Below are 19,971 nucleotides of genomic sequence, written 5' to 3'. Positions count from 1 at the left end.
TGGCTTAGTTGTAGAGTTAGTTAGGTATTTTTGTTGTAGCTGCCTGTATTACTATAATATTTGCTGTCATTTTATTTTAAAGGTGTTTTGAAAAAGTCTGATGGTTGGGTTGGCTTAGGTTGCTGTGAACTAGCTATTGTTGTGGAATGTCGACAAGCATGTAAACAGGTGAGGTTTTCTAATTTTCTTCCATGATCAGTATTAAACATAACAGAACACTGCAGTTTGTGAACAGTAATATGGCAAGTTAAATTCATTTATTATATCTACACCTTTACATTTTATTTAATTTTGGGGGAAATATTCTGCAATTACTTTTAGAACTATGAAATAGGTCAAGAAATCATTTTCTGTGTACACCTGTGATGCATACCATCATGTTCTTGGTTAACTGAAGCTCTGCCTCTTTTTTTTTTTTTTTAAGCCTAAATTGAACCTCATCAAATCTTTTGCAGTATTTTTTGGGGAGGGAGAGGACCTAAACCAGTTTTAGTTCTCTTCTTGGAAATTAACAAGCCAAAATTTAGATTTATAGCTCTTCAATCTAAAAGTGTTCAGGATAACAATAGGGTGAACTTTGGAGGAAAAAGGGAATGCAGGAAGAAAATATTAGTAAAATATTTTTATTTTATATTTTATAAAATATAAAAATATTTTGTAAAAAACCCTAAATATTAGTAAAATAAGTAAAATAAATTAGGAAAGAAAACATTTATATGATCTTGTATCTTTCTAAGTATGTTTTCCTTTTAATTGTGTTGGAAGAGTTGTACTGGATTTGTGGCTGAGGACTTTCAGAGCTGGAATGGGGACTATTAGCAGACCCTGGGGAGAGCATTTCCAGAGAGGTAGTTACCTTGCAGGAGTATGGGTAGTGAGGCATGACTAGGGGTCATGGTTGTGGGGGCAGAGAATGGAGTCTGGTAGTGAACACGCAGGAGGTTTACCAGCTAAGGCAATGGTAAATTGTAGCTTATATCTTTTGTTCTGATGCCCTTCAGGAACCCTCAAGCCACCAGAGCTAAATTGGCTTAAAATGGTGCAAATGTGGTTGCAGAGCAAAACTTAGATGGGTAAAGCCATAACTAGTGTGGATGCATGGTATAATTTGTTCTTAAAGCGATTCAGCATAACTGAGTGAAGCACAGATGATTATAGTATAAACAAGTTCTTTATGATACTGAGAGAGCCTTCTCAGCTTATGATGCTTAATTAATATGATGTTTATATTACATGGTTCTGGAAGCTCCAGGGTCACTTTCCCCACATCCATCCTAAATAATGTGCTATTTCTATGGGGAGCTGAAAGCAGCTTAAACAGCAAAAGTGTGTGTGACTGCTGGAAACTCTGTATGACAAAGGAATGCAGCATTTTACTTGAGGTCACCAAGCCTCCCAAATCTTTGTGCTTCTGCTTAAGTTCATCCACAATAGCCTTGGATGAATTGACAGTCACATTTGAGACTTCTGGTCAAAAGTCCAATGTGCAGTCAGTTTGAGACAATTCTTCTATCTTGTGAACTTTGAGCAAGACCATAACTATACAAGTATTTGACATATTGGAGAACAAAACCAGCTTATGTAATGCTTCAAAGCAGTAAATATGGTATGTGTCTATTCTAGGGACTGAAAAGAGTAAGAATGCGTTGTAAGAACTCATTAACATATTACGGAATATAAAACCAGGGACTACATAACTCTTGTTCAGATGTAGTTCAAAGCAAGCACAGATTCGGGCTTTAGGATAAATGACCTTTTGAGGTCCATTGTCATATAGAAATGGCAGTCAATGAATATAGGTGGTCCAATGCTCCTGATTAACTGTCCTTTCTATTTCAGGTCTGGTCTTACTCCTACCCTGACACTTTTTCCTTAGATAAACCCCCTTTATGGTTGCTGGGGTTTTGGTAACTCAGTAAAGAGACTCTAATTGAGTCAGTAACAAACTATATTATCCTGAATGGTGCTTAGAGAGGTCTATAAATCTTCTTTTGGGTGTGTCTCAGAACTAACTCCCTGACTAGGTGTAGTCATGGAAGATCCAATTACACTTAAAAAAAAAATTGTATTAAACTGGTGCCGTAACAAAATTTCAACTGAGGTAATTTTATTTCTGCCTCCTTTAAGTAAATTAACTGTACAGAAAGAGTAATTGATTGATTTAACCATTTTCTACCCAAAATATCCAATTTTCTTTTTCAAGTACTGTCCCTATGGGCGTTTCACTTCAGGTATGCATGCACCTCTGAAACGCTTCATAGGAGATTTCTCGCTAGGAGTGCTCATTAGGCCCACGCATGCGCCTTACGCCTCCTTGTGGCAGACACCAAGGCTATATTGGGTGTATGGGCAAACCGCTTCCATGCCTTCTCTACTGCGTCGGCCCGGGGAAACTAGCATGATCCAATCTAGAGCGTACTCTGCCTTCCTCTTCACTTTTTTTCTGTTAAAGTTAGTTTAGAGGAGTTGTTAGTGTTTGTACAGTTAATTAGTTTTAGGTGAGAGGACTTTTTTTTTATTCTCTCCCCCCCCCTCCCCCCCAGGAGACTTGTCTTCTCTTGGTGGGATATGCCTGATTTGCCAGACTTCAAATATTTCCTCTCCTGCCGGGAGGCTATACTGGTGAGCGACAGACACTTGAAGTGTGTCTGTTGCCTGGGGAGTCCCATATCTCCAAGAAGTGCTCCTTTTGTTTAGCCCTTAAGTCCAGGGCTAGGAAGAACAGGGACATAAAGCTCATGCTATTGGCGATGGTGTGACAGATTTTTGTTACCCATCTGCCTGAGGCGTCAGGTGATCAGGCTGAGGCCGCAGGACCATTAGGGGAGGAGATGACGGAGCACACCAAGTAACTGAGTTTTAAAGCTTTATTGATAAAATAATAACAGCGGAGAGCGCTGGGGGTTCCCCATGTCACTCAGAGGAAGGAAGAAAGTGTTAGTGCCCCAAGCCCTAACCCACTTTCATACTCACACCCACACTACCCGAGGCTGGGCAAGCCTGGGCGTAACGTAAGAAGAAGAGGGGGAAGGGTGGACAGGAGTTCTTGTCCTGTGCATGGGTCGTCCAGGGTCTGCTGTTGATCTCTGATTTGCCTCAGCTCCCAGGAGGGTTTTTAAGTCCTGGGGTCTCTTGGGGGCGTCTCCTTCAGGGACCTTTGTTCCCCATGCTCTGTGTACCAGTTCAAACTGGCCTTCCGTGGCTTCCTCAATTTTTCCAAAACACACCGGCTTCAGGGCCATGAGACGGTTATTTTTCCCTCGTTGACCTTGTTGTCTCACTCCTTTTCGCGGCCCCTGAAATTTTTTTCAGCAACTCTCCTTCCTCACAGCTGGTTGGGGTGGGGTGGATTCCCCTCCCCCCCCCCTTCTTTCTTGGCAGGTAGCAGAGTGTGTGCAATGGCCTTGGGCTGGAGTTAGCTCCTTATCTTCGGGTTTAGCTGGAACATCAAGTTAACCCGTTTTTTTCTCCTTTCCTCCCCCTCCGGCCTTTCGCGCCTGTAAAGAAACCTTTCGTTCCGCATTCATAACTTTAACCCTTCCCAGAATGCCTTGCGAATCTTGCAACAGAGTTAGCAACATACAATGCTAATCTGCCTCCCTGGGGGACCCCCTGAGGGAGGGGGCCATTGGGTTGTGACAATGGAACATTCCCTGCAACCTCTCAGCCAGGTCAGGAGACCTCTCCTCCCTCCTTTTGTACATTTGTCCCCAGACAGATACAGTGTCCTGTCAACCTTGGGGCATGCTTTCTCCTAAGAAAGGGAAGACTTTAGAACACTCTGGGAATGCTCCCAAAAAGAGGAGCATAGACTCCATATCTAAGGAGCCAGCTCCAAAAAAGACCAGGTCCCCGTTGAAGTCCTCAGAGGGTACTGTGGAGGCCAAGGACTCTTTCTCCAGTACTGGCAGGCCTGCGAAGCCCCGAAGCTCCAAGTAGAGGAAACACTGCACGGAGAGGGCGCCTGTATCCTCCACCAGTAAGAAGAAACACACGGTACTATCAAACTCAGCTCTGCCATTGGCACTGAAGCACTCAGCTCAGACATTGGTGCTGTTGTGGGCCTTAACCCAGTCATCGGTACTGATGCAAGGAGCTCAGTGGGGGATGACTGTACAAGCAATACCCTTGATATCAAGCAAGTATCTGCATCTGACAGAGCCTGTGGTACGCTCGTTGTTACTGGTACCGTCGGCTCCATCCATGATGACCTTGGCTTCAATGTCGGTACCGGTGTCCTTTCTGGTACCACAGGAGTTACAATACTTGAGTGCTCTATCGGTGCTGAATGAGCCAGCATCCCTGTTGCTGTCAGGTACCAGCTCAGGTAGCAGCTCAGGCCACTCTGTGGCACAGGACTCTCCTCCATTCTCACTGGTTACCCCCCACCCCCATTGGAGGACAGGAAGGAAGAAGAGGACTCCCAGTTGGTCTCTTTGATTTCTGTTAGGGGTTCTCCTACATACCCCTTTGAGAATCTGCTCTCATGCAGGAAGGACTTTGTGGCACATCAATCACGGTGGAACCAACCCTATCTGCCACCCTCACAATGGCCGTATTGGGCTCCATGGGCTGCCTATCGGCAACAATTCAATAAATCACCAGTACCATCTCTTAGGGAAATTGGGGATCCAAATACTTCCTCTACCCTTCCAAAGCAGGAGGAGACCTTTCAGTGGTGAATTCCTCATCTGCCCTAGCCTCCAACTCCTCAAAGTGCTATTGACATTGTCATCGCTGGATGAGGTGCTCAGGCCTCTCTCGCCTTCCATTGCCAATTACTTCAGACAATTCCAGGACCTCAATAGAATGATATTGGACACTCTGCACATCCCTCTGGAGGAGGTCAAAGACCAGCAGCACAGGCTGCTTGATATTTTGCAGTCAGCAACACCTTTCAGAGTGGCGCTACCTATTAATGAGGCTTTCCTGGATCTGGCTAAGACTGTATGGCAGATGCCAGCCACTATTCCACCAATGTGCAAAAGGATGGACAAGAAGTATTATGTGCCACTTTAAGGACTTTGACTTTTGTTTTCCCATTCCCCACCTAACGCCCTCAGGATGGATGCTGTGAATAAACGGAGTAGTCAGCATTTTTGGAGGGCTACTCCCTATAATAAGGATCAGAAGCGATTGGACCTCTTTGGGCAAAAGGCTTAGTCCTCTGCAACCTTGCATTTCAAGCTTGTGAACTATCAAGCGATCATTGCCAAATATAACGTTACTAATTACAACATGCTCACAGCCTTTATTGAACATGTGCCGCATGACTGCAAGGAACAATTCCAGTCTGTTGTTGCAGAGGGTCAGCTGTTGGCCAGAACTGCTCTAAGTGTCCTTAGATGCCGTGGATACTGCTGCCATGTCCATCTCTATGGCGATGGTTATGCACAGGGTGTCCTGGCTTCAGCTTTAGGGGGTTCCAAGAGAGGTACAAAACATGGTAGAGGACTTTCCCTTTGATGGTCACAAAACTCTTCTCGAGACCATGAATGACTCTCTGCACATGCTTAAGGACTTCAGGGCTACCCTACATTCCTTGGGAATTTATACACCACTGAGCAAGAAGTGTTTTAATAGCTCACAGAATGCCCAGAGATCATGCCCTGCTCAGTTCTCGGGGTACCAAAGACCTGCAGAACCCCCCAGAAAGAGACACAAGTTTCAGAGGAAGAGGGCCACCCATGTGCCCTCTGCAACCACGTAGGCATCCTCTAAACAGCACTTTTGATGGGTTGATTGGAGGTTGGAATCCTCCCATTCCTCTGATTTTACAGTTGTACCCTTTAGCCCACTTCCCTCCTTTTGGGGACCTCCTTGTCCATTTCCACCAGGCTTGGGAGTGGATCACCACAGACCAATGGGTCTGGGAGGTCAGAATATCAGGCTACACCATACAGTCATTCTCTTGCTTCCACCCCTTTTCCCCAATCCCTCTTCAAGGAACTTTCTCATGGGCTTCTACTAAGGCAAGAAGTGGACTCTCTTCTCTGGATAGGAGCAATAGAGCTGGCCCTTACAGGGGCAGGGGTTTCTACTCAAAATACTTCCTAGTACTGAAAAAGGATGGAGGTTGGAGGCTGATCTTAGATCTAAGATAGCTGAACAAGTTAGACATGCAGTTTATCAAATGAAGGAAGGAAAAGCCCCAGGAAAAGATGGACTGACAACTGAAATAAGAGCTGGAGGCCAAGACCTCTGGGAAACCCTTGCTCAGAGGCTTAGCCATTATTTGGAAATGCAGAAGATGCCATCTAGCTGGAAGGAGTCCAACACCATTTTGCTGTACAAGAAGGGCAATGATGAAGATCTAAAGAACTATCATCCAATAGGCCTGCTCTTACATGTCTACAAGCTGTTCACCAAAATAACAACAAACCGACTCTGAGTCTGGATGAGGAGCAGGCAGGTTTTTGAAGGAATTTCAGCACAATGGATCATATTTTCACTATAAATCAGCTATTGGAATGCTCAAGGGAATACAAATTCCCTTTATGCATTGCCTTCTTTTTCTATGAAAAAGCGTTCTACAACGTCAAGATCAATGCAGTGTTGAAAGCTCTTGCAGAGAAGGGCATCAACACAAACTACATCAAACTACTAAAGGAAGCAAATTCTGACTGCACTACACATATAACTCTGTTTGACACTCCCCTTCACATCCCAGTTAAAAAAGGTGAAACAAGAAGACACGGTTTTACCAAAACTCTTCACAGCCTGCCTCAAAATGGTAATGAGGCGGATGAATGGGAAGGGTGTAATCAACATAAATGGAGAGTAGTTAAGCCGCCTTAGATTCGTGAACGATATCGTGTTGATTGCCGAAAATACTATCAAACTACAGAAAATGCTGAAAGAATTCAACACAACAAGCAGCCAAGTCAGACTGAAAATGAACCACTCCAAGATGAAATTTTGATTTGATGCCTTGCCAAAAGCTCAAATAACAGTCTGGGGAGAACAAATAGAAGAAGTTGAGCAATATGTGTATTTGGGCTAAGAAATTAACATGCGCCACAGTCTTTCCCAAAGAAAGAAAGCAGGTTGGCACGCATTCAGTTCTATCCAGGATGTCCTCCAAGGAAAAATCAACAAGGCAACATGCACCAACCTCTTCAACTCAACAGTACTGCCGGCAACGTTGTACGGCAGTGAAACATGGGCACTGATGAGGATAGAGGGGCAACAACTGTCTGTCACAGAGACGGCGATGGAAAGAAGAATTCTGAGGATTTCAATTCACAACTGAGACCCCAATGAAGTGATCAGACAACAGAGTGGAGTGCAGGACATCATTGTTGGAAGCAGGTATAGTAAAATGCAATGGGCTGGGCATATAGCGAGGCTCACTGACAATCGATAGATTGCAGCGGTTGCTGCGTGGTATCCACGGGAACTGAAACAACTACTCGGTTGATCTCCAAAGAGATAGGAAGATTTCATCATGAAAAGACATAGCAGCACATGGAGAAGGAAGGCCAGGATAAGAGAAGAATGGAAGATGTGTTGTGATCGGCACAATCTATATGAGGGCTGAATAACTAATCAATCAAGATGATGAAAGACATTTCAACTGGTAGGAACGTCAGGGTGGGGGCATTCCCCATTGGCTCCACAAGGCTGTTTGGGCTTGGCTTCTTTTTGACTGGGTCAGGGGTGGAACGAAATGTTGGACTCTCCCAAATGCCACTAACTTGTGTTGCAACATAAGTGGCTCACAATAAATTGTGTAGATCTGTGATGTCTTCCTCCCCTTTCTTACATGAAGAATTAAGTAACTTAAATGTCAGTTAGCTATTGTTGTGCAGCTTAGTTACTATCTTAATAAAATGAGTTTGTAGGTCTAAGAGCTATAGTTCCAGGCTCACTTCACACTCAGGTAGACATCTCTGTGTTTGATTACTTGCTTTTATTTTTTTAATGAATGCTATGATTCTGGAGAGCAATGTAGTAGGTTCGGAGAGGTGTAGGTACAGCGTATTGGCACAAATTGGCTGTTTCTTAGCCCTGCTATGGATAGTTTGAATCCTAAAGATGCCGGCATCAAATAGGTCCACTGACCTATTGAACTTTTCTTTGGATCCCTTCCAAGATATTGATGAGCCTTTGATCTGAAGTTACCATATCTAAATGTGCCAATGACAACCCTAGAAGCAATAAGTGGAATTAGTCACAGAATGCTTTTCAGGTTTTTAATAGAAAAAACAGCGCTAAAATGTATATAAACATCTACAAAGTCCAGAGTACGTAGTCATTGGTCGTCTTCTGTGAAAGACATGATTGTTCCCAGACTTTTTTTTTTTTATTATTTTTAAATAAAACACAGAACCACCATTTTATGTGAAATTCTATTTTTGGTCAGTCACATTTTTTTGTTATGTTTCCTTCTGTTTTCAGAAGTGAAGGAAACCTCTCTCTAAGTAGAAAGCAGTGACAAGCTCAAGAGGGATCGTGGCTTGTGCTTCATTTTCAAAGACTTTGGGATTTTTAGAGGCTCTGGCTGCTGTTTTGCTTCTTTGATCACTGCTTTTTTTCTCTGTTTACTGAACAATATTGCTTACTATCTGCACCATCATACTGTCTTATCTATATTTTTTCCATAACCACTTTTCCATTTATTTGTTTGAGAGATGCATTTTCCAGAATATGCATTTAAATTGTAGTGCTCATATTTTATCTAACTGCCAAGTATTTTGAGAAAATATTTGGCTTTGACTCCAGTACTGCTCGCTTTTAAATTCAGATTTTAAGAGCTGAGATTTTGTTGCCAGCATTCAAAAGGAAATTCTACGAGGAGGCATAAGACCAAGCTCAGCGTTGGTACAAGAGAGCACAGCTTCTGTTGACTGCTACAGGATTTTCTGTTGCCTAAGTAAAAGGTCAGGCCAGTAGTAGTATAAAGACTGTAATCACAAGGGCTAATAGCAAAATAAGTGTATTCTTGAATCTTGCAACATAGACTCTCATTTCACAGTCCTTTCCATACCGTATTTCAAAGAACATTATCACAAGTGCAGAAGTCCTTCCTTTGCTTTAAATTACTAGGGAAAGCAACTGAAGCAAAGATTGTTGAGATTTCAAGATTGATACTTGAAATGTTTATCATTACTGATACAGCAGGAATAGGTATGTGAGATGCTTTGCAGAACAAGTAAAATACAAGGGCACTATCTTTAGGAGATTAGTTTATCAGTGATATCAAGAGTCTTTTGTAGAAAAAGGGATGTAGTGGTGTGATTGGTGGGGAAAGAGGAAAGTGGTATTAAGAATTTGTTTTTAGTGCACACATGTTGGTCTGTATGGGCTTTTCCCTTTGCTAAAAATTGTGGTTTATCTTTTTTAGAACTAATAGGAAAAAACCACTTTTCAGATAAATGCAAATTCTGATGCTTCTCGTGGTATTTTTGTTTTTTCTAACCAATTTGGTGGATAAATACATGGTTTGATTTGAATAAAATGTGAAAGTTGCCCCTCACGTTGTCCCAGAACCATAAAACCTTTAATAATTCTTTTTCTCTAGCAGAAACTGTGCAAGTGAGTAAAGTTCAGTTTATCTAAATATACTTTTACTATATTTTGTTCTTTGCTGCATGATTTCATTATTGATTAGTTTGTGCTATACGTTAATAAAGAAATCTAATTATCTTTCAGGCTTCTTCAAAAAATGACATTTTGAAAGTTTGCAGAAAAGAATATGAGGTATACATACTTTAAATTACAAAATTAAAGTGTTCTGTCTGATTATATTTTGTAGAATGTATACAACATGTGTGTTCTACAAGAACTTGTCTTCACTTTTATTCCAAAATGTACTATTTGCCACTTACAAATACAACAGAGATTTTATTTTATTTTTACAAAAACCACAGAGTTATTGCTCAAGTTTGTAAAAATACATTACTAATTTTTATGGCTCAAAAGAAAACACTTTTCTTAGCAAAAATGAAGGTTCTAAAATAATTCTATAATTCTAATTGCATATGAGGTTTTTTCTTCAGAGTAAATGAGCATTTCTTTTATAAGAAATATTTTAACTTCAAAATATAGGCTTTTATTTAAAAAAGGAGATTATAGCAAAAGATACCTTTTAGAGGTGTTTATATATAATATGAAGTTTTTCAGTGATTTAAGTAACTGCAATGCTACTGTAGACATCAGCAATCATCTTAAAGCTTTTTTAATGTTAAAAGTTCTGTCCTTAAGGTAAGAAACGATGATACTTTCAGAATTTCTCTTTAGTATTCACGCCTTTCAACACCTGAAAATTTGAGAAAGCTATTACTTACCTCTCCTGTTTGGAAGAAAAGTGATCATGCTAGGATTATCTTTCTTTCCTTTCACTCTGGTTTCCAAATTAAAATCCAAGTCCACCTCCCCACCCCCCAAATTATACAGTCCTTCATAAATTAGGTTAATATAGTAACCTTTCGTAATCAACTGTGCATAATCTTGTACAATTCTCTTTTCTTTGTTTCTTTTCTAATTAGGGAATAAATGTAATGCTTTGCCCAATCTGCAGAAGACCTTATTAAATTAAACACAACTTTGCTTCATTTCTTTTGTCAAAGAAATGTTAGGAAAAAAAATCTTTTTCTCCAGTTCTTTCCTACTGGAATTATCATAGTTTGAATTCTCTTGAACAAGAACCTTTATTTTAAGCATCTTTTTCTCCTCTACTGCTGTTTTATACTATGCTCTCCACATCTGCAACCTTTTCCTCTGTTATGCTGGTGTGTTTCCTTTTCTTTTCTGGATTTCTGCATTGCTGTTGGAGGTTGGCCAATATGTGTTGATGGAGAACGGGAGAGGAAATTTAAAAGGTAAGAGAGGCTTAAAAATGACAAAATGGTGCCAGAACACCCTCCTCGTTACTGAGAATGTTTACTTTGCCCATTTCTTCTTTGCACTGTTTTTGGCTGGAATTGTACAAAATGGTTTCTCCATTTTATCCTAGATTGATCTCTCTTCAGTTGGACAGAAAATGTTCTTTTTGACTATTTGCACAACTTCTAACTGAACAACTTATAAATAAAGAGGAGAGAAAGGACAAGTTCTTAAATGTTGAAAGGGGAGATCAATTGGATAGGGTGGAAAAAGAGCAAATATGCCTAAGTTAAATAATAGGTGGTAGAAATAATGGGCTAGTGATAATATATTGTGGATTGAATGAAGAATCTGGCATGATGGATCTTCAGTAATTATTGATTTTGTCATCTTTTGTTGGACAACCTGTAATGATTAATTTATATCTAAAGTCAGACCTACTGGTACTAATAGGTTATATTTTATTTATTTATTTTATTTATTTCTATATTGTGAAAATTGCTTCCTTCGTTGTACCAAATACAAGGAAGCTTTGCCAAAGGTAAGGGTGAGATGTTACACAAACTGTTTGATCTTCTGAAAGTAGGTGTACTGTCTCCTATAGTTTGGAGGCATTTCCCTCGTATTGGTTTTGGATATGAAATCAGATGGAAGAGCAACAGAATAGTTGATAAGAGTGGCTGGTCAAAAGTCAAATCATTGTGAAATCTGGAACAGAATCTATATGGCACATAATGAGTGTGTGAGGCTTGGCATGTATCAGTACATCTGAGTCTGTTTTATACATGTGATATGTTGATGGTATTTCTTTAATGCAAAGACAAATTAGAATTAATTTTCTAGCACTGACTTTCTACTTAATCTCTCCTGTTCTCAGCTTCCTTTCTTGTGGTGTGTTCTCTCTCTCACACTCACACTCACACTCACACTCTCTACTTAAGTACAAATCATATAAAAGCTAGGTAACTTAAATAAAAGAGCCTGAAGTGTAATTAATTCCTTCTTTTCAAATGTTCATAGCTTATTACATAATACTGGTATATATAGATCGCCCGAGAACTTTCGTAAGATGCCTCTTAGATACAGTCAGATGAGCTGCACTAGTATTTTTTAGCAATCAGCAGAGGCTTGGGGCTAAGGGAACAACTGCATCTGAGTTTCCTTTCAGCCTCCCACCAGCCCAATAAGTGTGAAGAGTGAGGTAAGACCACAAAGATGGAGCATAATGTGTAGGGAGGAAATAGGAGGGGGGCACATGAAACGAGGTTGCCAAAGAGGCCATTTTCTACAAGTTGGTGTCATAATAGATTCACTTTGTCACCAAAGTGACAATTTTCTCAGAGCTTATTGAAGACACTTTTCCCTCCGTAAATGTTGCTGGATCAGAGTCACTTTAAATGTGTGTGAATCATATGTAAGTCTTGGTTGGTATATTTGCATCCCAGTTGTGGATTTTGTAATTGTGGGTTTATAAACAAGTTTTGTTGACTGCTTTGAAAATGTAAAGCACCTATTCTTTAGCTACTAAATATTTATTATTGTGTTCAAGTAACATATCAATACATTTTTAAAAGTTTAACAATGCTATCCAAATATTTATAAAATGCAGCTGAAGTACACTTTCTTTCATTGGGGGTTTTTTCAACTTTTTTTTTTTTTTTTTTGTCCTTTTTCTCTGCTCCTTTTCAGCTGCTTCTTCTTGTCTTCCTTTCATCCTCTTTCTACCTATGTATATCTCTTCTTTTTCCTTCTTCACTTCTTCCAGCTCTCTACTATCCTGTTCATCTCCTTCCAAAAAGGTAGGTAAAAGACAAGTAAGGGATGGAGGGCAGGGGAGGGGAACTGCATGTGAGTTTTTATTATTAAGATGTGTGTAGAGTTGAGGTTTACTATGTTGAGAATATGACAAAGTAGGATATAATGCCTGAAATAATAGGCTGGGAGGGCATAATTGCCTACTTGAGGTCACTTTTTGTGTTGAAGGAGCAGTACTGTAACTTTCCTTTATACTCTACAAATGTCAGTCCTACACACTGCAGACTATGCTTTTCCCTACACATTAAGAACTCCATTTTGTTGTTTTCCCCCCTGCTAAATGCAGTGCACTTTTCGTAAGTCTTGGCTGAAGTTTCTCTTAATTTAGTTCAATGTGTCTTGTAGACATCTACCAATAATAATATAACTCTGGTAGCAATAGCAGCAGCCATCTTTGATAAATGTAAGTGGAAATGTTCCTTAGTTTTTAGTTTCTGTTCCTCGCATTCACTGTAAAAATTATTTTTTAAACAGAACAATATTGGGCACTCCTCCTGGTGCTCCTGGGACAGTTAAAAGGTATTTTTATTTCCTTTAATTTTTGCAACATTTTATTTCTTTTTGTGTAGCTTTTTCATGTTTCCTACATTAAATAAAACATTTTAAAAAGCAGCGCAAGAGCATGTGCTTCAAATGCTGTGCTCTGTATGGGGAAAAATATCATGTCTCAAACATACCTTTTTACACTCCGTGAATAGCAGCTTCGAAGTTACTGTACTGGTACTTTTTGTTCTAGATCATAGGATAATAGAATCCTGCTCTAGTCAATGACTGAGAAATCAATGAATATTGCTGATAATATCCCTTAAAGAATGCAGCCTGAAACTTTTGGTTCTCATCTGATCTCCTCTGCATGCTCTCGCTCTTGAGATGTTCATGTCCTCCCTACTGTGAGCATGGAATCATCTAAAAGCGGCAATCATTGGGTCTATGCACATGCCTTCTGTATCTAAATGTTCAGTGTAAGGGCACATATGTCACTATGTCCCCAAATGTCCTCAGTTCCTCTGTCACCACCATAGACTTCGTAAATATCATCATTCTCAACAGAACATTGGCTCAAATTTTATTGTTTTCACTGCAAGTTTTACTTGTCAGAGTAGTGTATTTATTAGATCTAGGATTGTTGAGCAAAAAAAAGGTGTTCATTAGAATTATTAACAGCTTATACCATTGCAAGGTGCCATTTGGTACTGGTATCCTCCTCAGCTCCATACTGGGTCTGAGTTACCAGGACTCTAACCAGCCCAATTTGCTTGTCAATTTGATTGCTTGTGGTTCTGACTTCAAGTCATGGCTAATTCTGTTAGCCTTAATATATGAATAAATTGACTGACTGTGGGTCCTGACCCTGGAAAACTCATCTCGTCTCAAAGGGGCTGACATGGTCAAGCCTGAAAGAAAGTGTGGGCCTTCCTGTAATTTAAAAATACCCTTTACAGACCAGCAACCTTGTTGCTTAAAGCCAGGTGCAATCACTGAAGTGTAATGGTTAGTTTCTGCCAGTTTTGCTCCTGTGGCCAAATGTAAAAAGGAGTGTTGGCTTAGGCTGTTTCTCATGGAGGTGGTGCTAAAGCATGGCTGGCTGGTATAGCGAATCCATCTTTTGGATTCAAGTCTTGGTCAGTTTGATGTGCCCCAAGAAATCAGCCTGATCTCATGGTTCTTTTAACCCAAGGTGTTCTGTGTCCTAGGGCTTGGTCCACACATTTACTTTTTGCATACTGGAGCATTAGGAACAGTGTCAGAAGTTTTTAAAATAAAGATATCAGTCAAACCATTTCTCTTGGACACCTCACTTGGACTTCCATCTACGAATCCAATAGGTCCAGGGACAGTATATCATTGGATCTGAAGGCTGCAGCTGAGGGTGACTCCCTAATCCTGTGCTAGAGGATCAAACAGTTGCTGTTCTGTTGGCCTTCCTAGTTCTGACTAGTCCCCAGTATTGGCACAGTTGTGTCTTTGGTTTGAGGAGCAACCTTCACTACCACCTCTTAAGAGACAGTGATGCATCTCTTCTGACTCCAGGTAATCCGGTTTCCTCAATCATTGCACTTCATTCTTCTTCTTCTATAGGGAGGATGCTACTCCCATTTCAGAGGGTTTGGATTTGAGAGCTTTTCTGGGTTGTCTTCTGCTTCATCTGGAATGGAATCTGATCAGAGAATCCCCAGAGTGAAGATCATAGAGAGATGTTAGATCTTTTTTCTTTTGTTGGTTCCAGATCATCTTTCCATTCTGAAGTTTCTTGATGAATTCCTCTGTGGGCTTTGCTTATACCCTAAGCCCAGGTGGCTTTTGGCCAAATGGGTAAAGTGACCAATATGCCAATGGCTTCCTTGCTTTCCTGTGCCCCAAAAAGGCCCTCAGAGAAATATGATCCCCTTTGCTCTCAGCAGGGAAATACAGAATTTGTCCCTGTCTCACAAGCAAAGAGTCACCGCCACCACTTCTAGCTGGTGTGTTTAGCATATACTGTCGAAGACTGCTATTAACGGTAGCGAAGAGCAGTTGTATGATGAGCCTTCAGAGTTTCCTGAAGCTGTCCAAACAATTTCTACATTTACTGATGGTAGTATCATTGTAGCTTCAGTATCATGCTCAGATTAGCAACAATTCAAAGAGCTTTTGGGTCCTCTAAATCTAGAACTTTCATTAGTAGAGGAAAAGGCTCATAAATTGTTTGACATACCCCTAAAACATGCGACTGTTCTTGGCTTTTGAATGTTCATAGGAACCAGATTGAACATAAATGTATTGAAGCTAAGTGGTCAGTATGCTTATCTCTGAGATCCTTTGTTTCTAGAAGTGGGTGAATGATGTTTTAATTCACTGGCTGTTGAAGCAGGGACATGAAGGTGAATCTTCTAACCACCAGGCTATAGAGTTATTCTCTCGGTCTCAGGCCCAATGACTGTATTAAATACTTGAATAAAGTGGAACTGCCTCAACAGGAGAGATTGAGATAGAGCTTCCCCAGAGTATCCCATAGCACAATGATTGGGGCACTCTTCTGTGAAGTGGGAGACAGCCCTGTTTAAATCCCTTCTCCACATCAGGCAGAGTGGGGAATTGAATCTGGGTCTCCCACATCCCATGGGAGTACCCTAACCCTTAGGCAAGTGATTAGGGTTCTCCCATGGGATGTGGGAGACCCAGGTTCAATTCCCCACTCTGCCTGATATGAAAAAGGGACAAGGTAGAGGAAAAGGAGCTTGCATCCAACTGTGATGATGGGAGACTATGAATCTGAGTGTGAAGGATAAAACGCGTTTTTCAAGCTGCCTTTCATTTTGTGGAGAATCATGATTTATTTGCAGATGACTTGAGACATGGCAAGAAGATCAGTAAAGGAAGGAATCTGTAGCCAAAACTGTCCCCCCGAAATGGTGATACCATAATTTCCACAGAGACAATTCTGTTGTCTGTCCCATTCAAGACTGGAAAATCATCCACTCAGTGACAGATACTTTTCTGTTAGATTAGAGTACTTCCTTCAGCTTTTCATTCTCTGTGTCGTCTTCATAATGTAATCAAGAAGGTGAGACACATGGTATATGTAAATCTTATATTTCTGAGGTAAGCTACCAATTTTCATGTTCTGCTTTTCTAGCCGTGTCAATGGAACCACAGTTCACTCTGCCTATTTTATTTGGCTCTTATTTCAGATTAAGGATCAGATCCTTAATTAAAACCCTATCCACTGACCCCACTCCTCCTGCCAAAAGCAGCATGGTTAATTTAAACAATAAATGATTACCAGAAGTGGAAAAAGTACTATTCAAATTTCTGTAAAAGCTCTAGAAGAGACCTGTTCCTTGAAATGGAGACTACCTTTGGTGCAAGCTTAAAACAATTAAAGCCTTCTGTCTACCTTGCATCTTAATATTTTGATATGAAAGGTGACCTGGTTAGTTTTAGTAAGCCTGGGCAGGCTTTGGCCACTATCAAGACACATCTACTAGTTTATGTGTTGTCATCACTTAACTTTTTAGGGCTCTTTGTCTTCATTCTTTCTTCCGTTAAAAGACAGGTGTTGTAAAGAACCTGTGGGGTTGGAAACAAGCCTCCCTTTTATCCTGTCAAAATTGAAGATCAGGTTGTTTGGGTTCTCTATACAGTCTATTTCTGAAAATATTTTTTATTGTTATTTTACATCATCTAGGAAAGTGAATAAGCTCTAGGCTTTTTCCTGTACTCCATAAGGTTTAAGTGGTCTTACACCCACATCTGAAATTCTTGGTGAAGATAGTTACTAAACCCAGTACATTTACCTCCTAGCTTTCTTCTTCAACCTCACAACTTACCAACTAATTTAGAGATTGAGAAGGCTTTGGTTAGTAATTTGATAGAATGAAACCCTATTACAAGTTTTCTAGAGTATTTGTAGTTGGGTATATGCCTAAATGGAAATTATTTAAATTGGTTAGTCTCTTCCTTCAAACTGGTTATGTCCTAACCGGTGTTTGCACAGTAAGAGCTCATTTCACCAGCTAACTATGTCCACATATGGTAAACATAATACAGATGCCATGATGGTCAGTGGGGGATCTAATGCAGGACTGTTAAGCACCAAACACCACATGCACTTCCCATTTGCACTGTAAGAGTAATTCCATTAGCTGTCATTCTTCATTCAAGATGCAGGTTACTCAACAATTAAAAAAAAATTGTATTCAGCACTGCAAATGCAGACGCTTCTCTTCTGATACTGAAGGTTCCTTATGTAGACAGTGTGTTTGACACCCTAATTAGGCCATTGCCTGCAGCTGATGAGCTCCAAAAAGAGCAAAACCAGTAGGTCCTGCTGTACCGGACAAAAGAACTTCAAAGATCTCCTGATACCACAGAGAAATCTGAAAAATATCTCTGCAGAATAAACTCTGCCTTTTCCATTATTTGTTTAACTAGCTGTCGTTACTTGAGACATTTTTTGTTACTAATTTAGCCTAACTAGTATAAAGTGGCATGTATGACCAATCTTATTCCTCCCTAGAAGTCATTATGCTATACTGGTGATATCATAATTGTTTGTGGAAAATACTGTATTACAAATTCAGGATTGCAACTTCACATACAGAAGAAGCGGTCAGAATAGATTCCTTTAAAACAGAGATCAGACTTCTGTGATAATGTTGTTATACATTTATATTTTGCAATCTTTGATCATTTAATGTAAAATGAGTATTTTGAAAATGGAGCACCATATGTGCTTTTCTTTCTCTATAAAATTGTTTTTAGCCTCATTTTCCTATCTGACAGGTGATTTTGCTCTTCATATTCCTTTTTCTGCTCACTTTTTTTTGTCGTCTTCTTTCCCTTCCTCCTCCCCCCCTCAATATCTCTGTTTTGTCCTTTCCTTCACCTTCTCTTTTGCCTTCTTATCAGCTTTCTTCTCTCACAGTGCATTGTTAGAAACTAATTATGGTAAATGTAGATTCAGGAAGATGGTTGTGATGGCAGCTTTTTTATCACTCGATAACTTACTTGTGACTATGCCTCTAGTTATAAAATCATGGTTAATAGCCCTTTTAAGACAAACTACAATTAAAGACACGGTCAGCTTAATTTACAAATAACACAGTTCAATATATGACCATATAGCAGTTTTTAGAATCATAGCAATGTTAGGGCTGGAAGAGACCTAATGATGTCATCTAGTCAAATCCACAGCACTGAGACAGGATTAAGACTACCTAGACCATCTCTGATAGGTGTTTGTCTAACCTGTTATTAAAAATCTCCAGTAACGTGGATTCCACAACCTCCCTAGATAACCTGTTCCAGTGCTTAATTATCCTTATAGCTACACAGTTTTCCCTACTATTTAACCTAAATCTCCCTAGCTGCAAACTAATTTGATTACCTCTTATCCTACCCTGGGTGTACATTGAGAACAATTGATCACTGTCCTCTTTACATATTTGAAGACTGGTATCATGTTCTACCCTCAGCCTGGTTTTCTCTAAAATGCCATCCTAACCATGTTTGTATAGATGCATCCTACCATGTTGCCTAACTGTATCAGTGCCTTCTGGGAAACTGGCTAATCCTCAGCAGCAGAGAGCTGCACCATGTGGGTAATGCACTCTGAGATGCTCTACTATCCAGAAAGTGTAAAGGAAGGAGGACTGAAAGTGTAAAGGAAGGAGGACACAGACACGGTTAAGGGGTCCCGTCCGTCTTGCAAAATGGGAAAAAAAAGTGTGCTGAACCAATTTCATGAAGATAACCATATCCCAGTACAGGTCTCTTGCTGAGGAGAAATGCTGGTAGCTGTCATGGTTACTCAGAAAAAAATTGGTCGCATTCTGTGTGATCAGAAGGCACAGTCTGAGCAAACCATCCCATTAACTGAGTACAAATGGTTAAATGTTACTGTGTGGACCAGGCCTAAAAGTTGTAAAGGTCCTATTCTCTACAATTTTTAAATGAGTTTGCAACTAAACATGGTTTGTGTCCACACACAACATAGTCAATATTCAGTTAGTAACTATGGCTGCTAATAATGTTGCATCCTTGCCAGCAGCCTACTTTGTCACATGGTTGTCTTACTGTAATCCGTTTGTAACACAGTTGCTTTATTATATGGACAGAATCTGCTAACCGTGCGTAAGTGACTGGTTTGTTGATCCTTCTGCCCTCTAGCTCCCTGTACAACCAGACATCACAGAGTTTACTACCTTTGTGTATATTTTCTGGGCACGCTCCCCTTTAGGTAGTACTGAATAGCTGCCCAGATTTTCCCAGTATACATTGATACAAACATGATCAGGCAGCTTATTTGGTGTAGATGCAAAAACATAGCTGACAGATGGTTGTATTGTAGAAAAAAAGCTGACGTGTGGATATAATTAAAACGTTTATTGTAATCAGTTCAGATGATTATGACAAAATGGTTACAAAACATAATTATACTTAGAATGGATGTGCACTAATACAATGGCTTAAATTTTAAAAAATGACTGGTGATTTTGGGTGCCAGTGTTTTTGGGTGCCCAGTTTGAAACATGTTAGAGCAGGGGTAGGCAACCTTTCAGAAGTGGTGTGCCGAGTCTTCATTTATTCACTTTAATTTAAGGTTTCGCGTGCCGGTAGTACATTTTAAAGTTTTTTGGAAGGTCTCTCTCTATAAGTCTATATTATATAACTAAACTATTGTTGTATGTAAAGTAAACAAGGTTTTCAAAATGTTTAAGAAGCTTCATTTAAAATGAAATTAAAATGCTGATCTTACGCCGCCAGCCTGCTCAGCCCGCTGCCAGCCTGGGGTTCTGTTCACCTAGGCCAGCAGCGGGCTGAGCGGGGCCTGCGGCTGGGATGCCG

General features: G+C 40.2%; 1 protein-coding gene across 1 annotated transcript in view; it reads left to right on the top strand.

The window, feature by feature from the left end:
- Positions 1–19,971, top strand: part of RECK (reversion inducing cysteine rich protein with kazal motifs) — a 131,694-nt gene that overhangs the window by 28,389 nt on the left and 83,334 nt on the right. The window contains exons 4-5 of the mRNA XM_065399444.1: positions 83–168; positions 9,655–9,702. Coding sequence (XP_065255516.1) covers positions 83–168; positions 9,655–9,702 — 134 coding nt within the window. The remainder of the gene's footprint in view (positions 1–82; positions 169–9,654; positions 9,703–19,971) is intronic.

Source organism: Emys orbicularis, chromosome 2, assembly GCF_028017835.1.
Source record: "Emys orbicularis isolate rEmyOrb1 chromosome 2, rEmyOrb1.hap1, whole genome shotgun sequence".
NCBI classification, from domain to species: domain Eukaryota; kingdom Metazoa; phylum Chordata; order Testudines; family Emydidae; genus Emys; species Emys orbicularis.
This window is presented reverse-complemented; position numbering and strand designations above follow the sequence as displayed.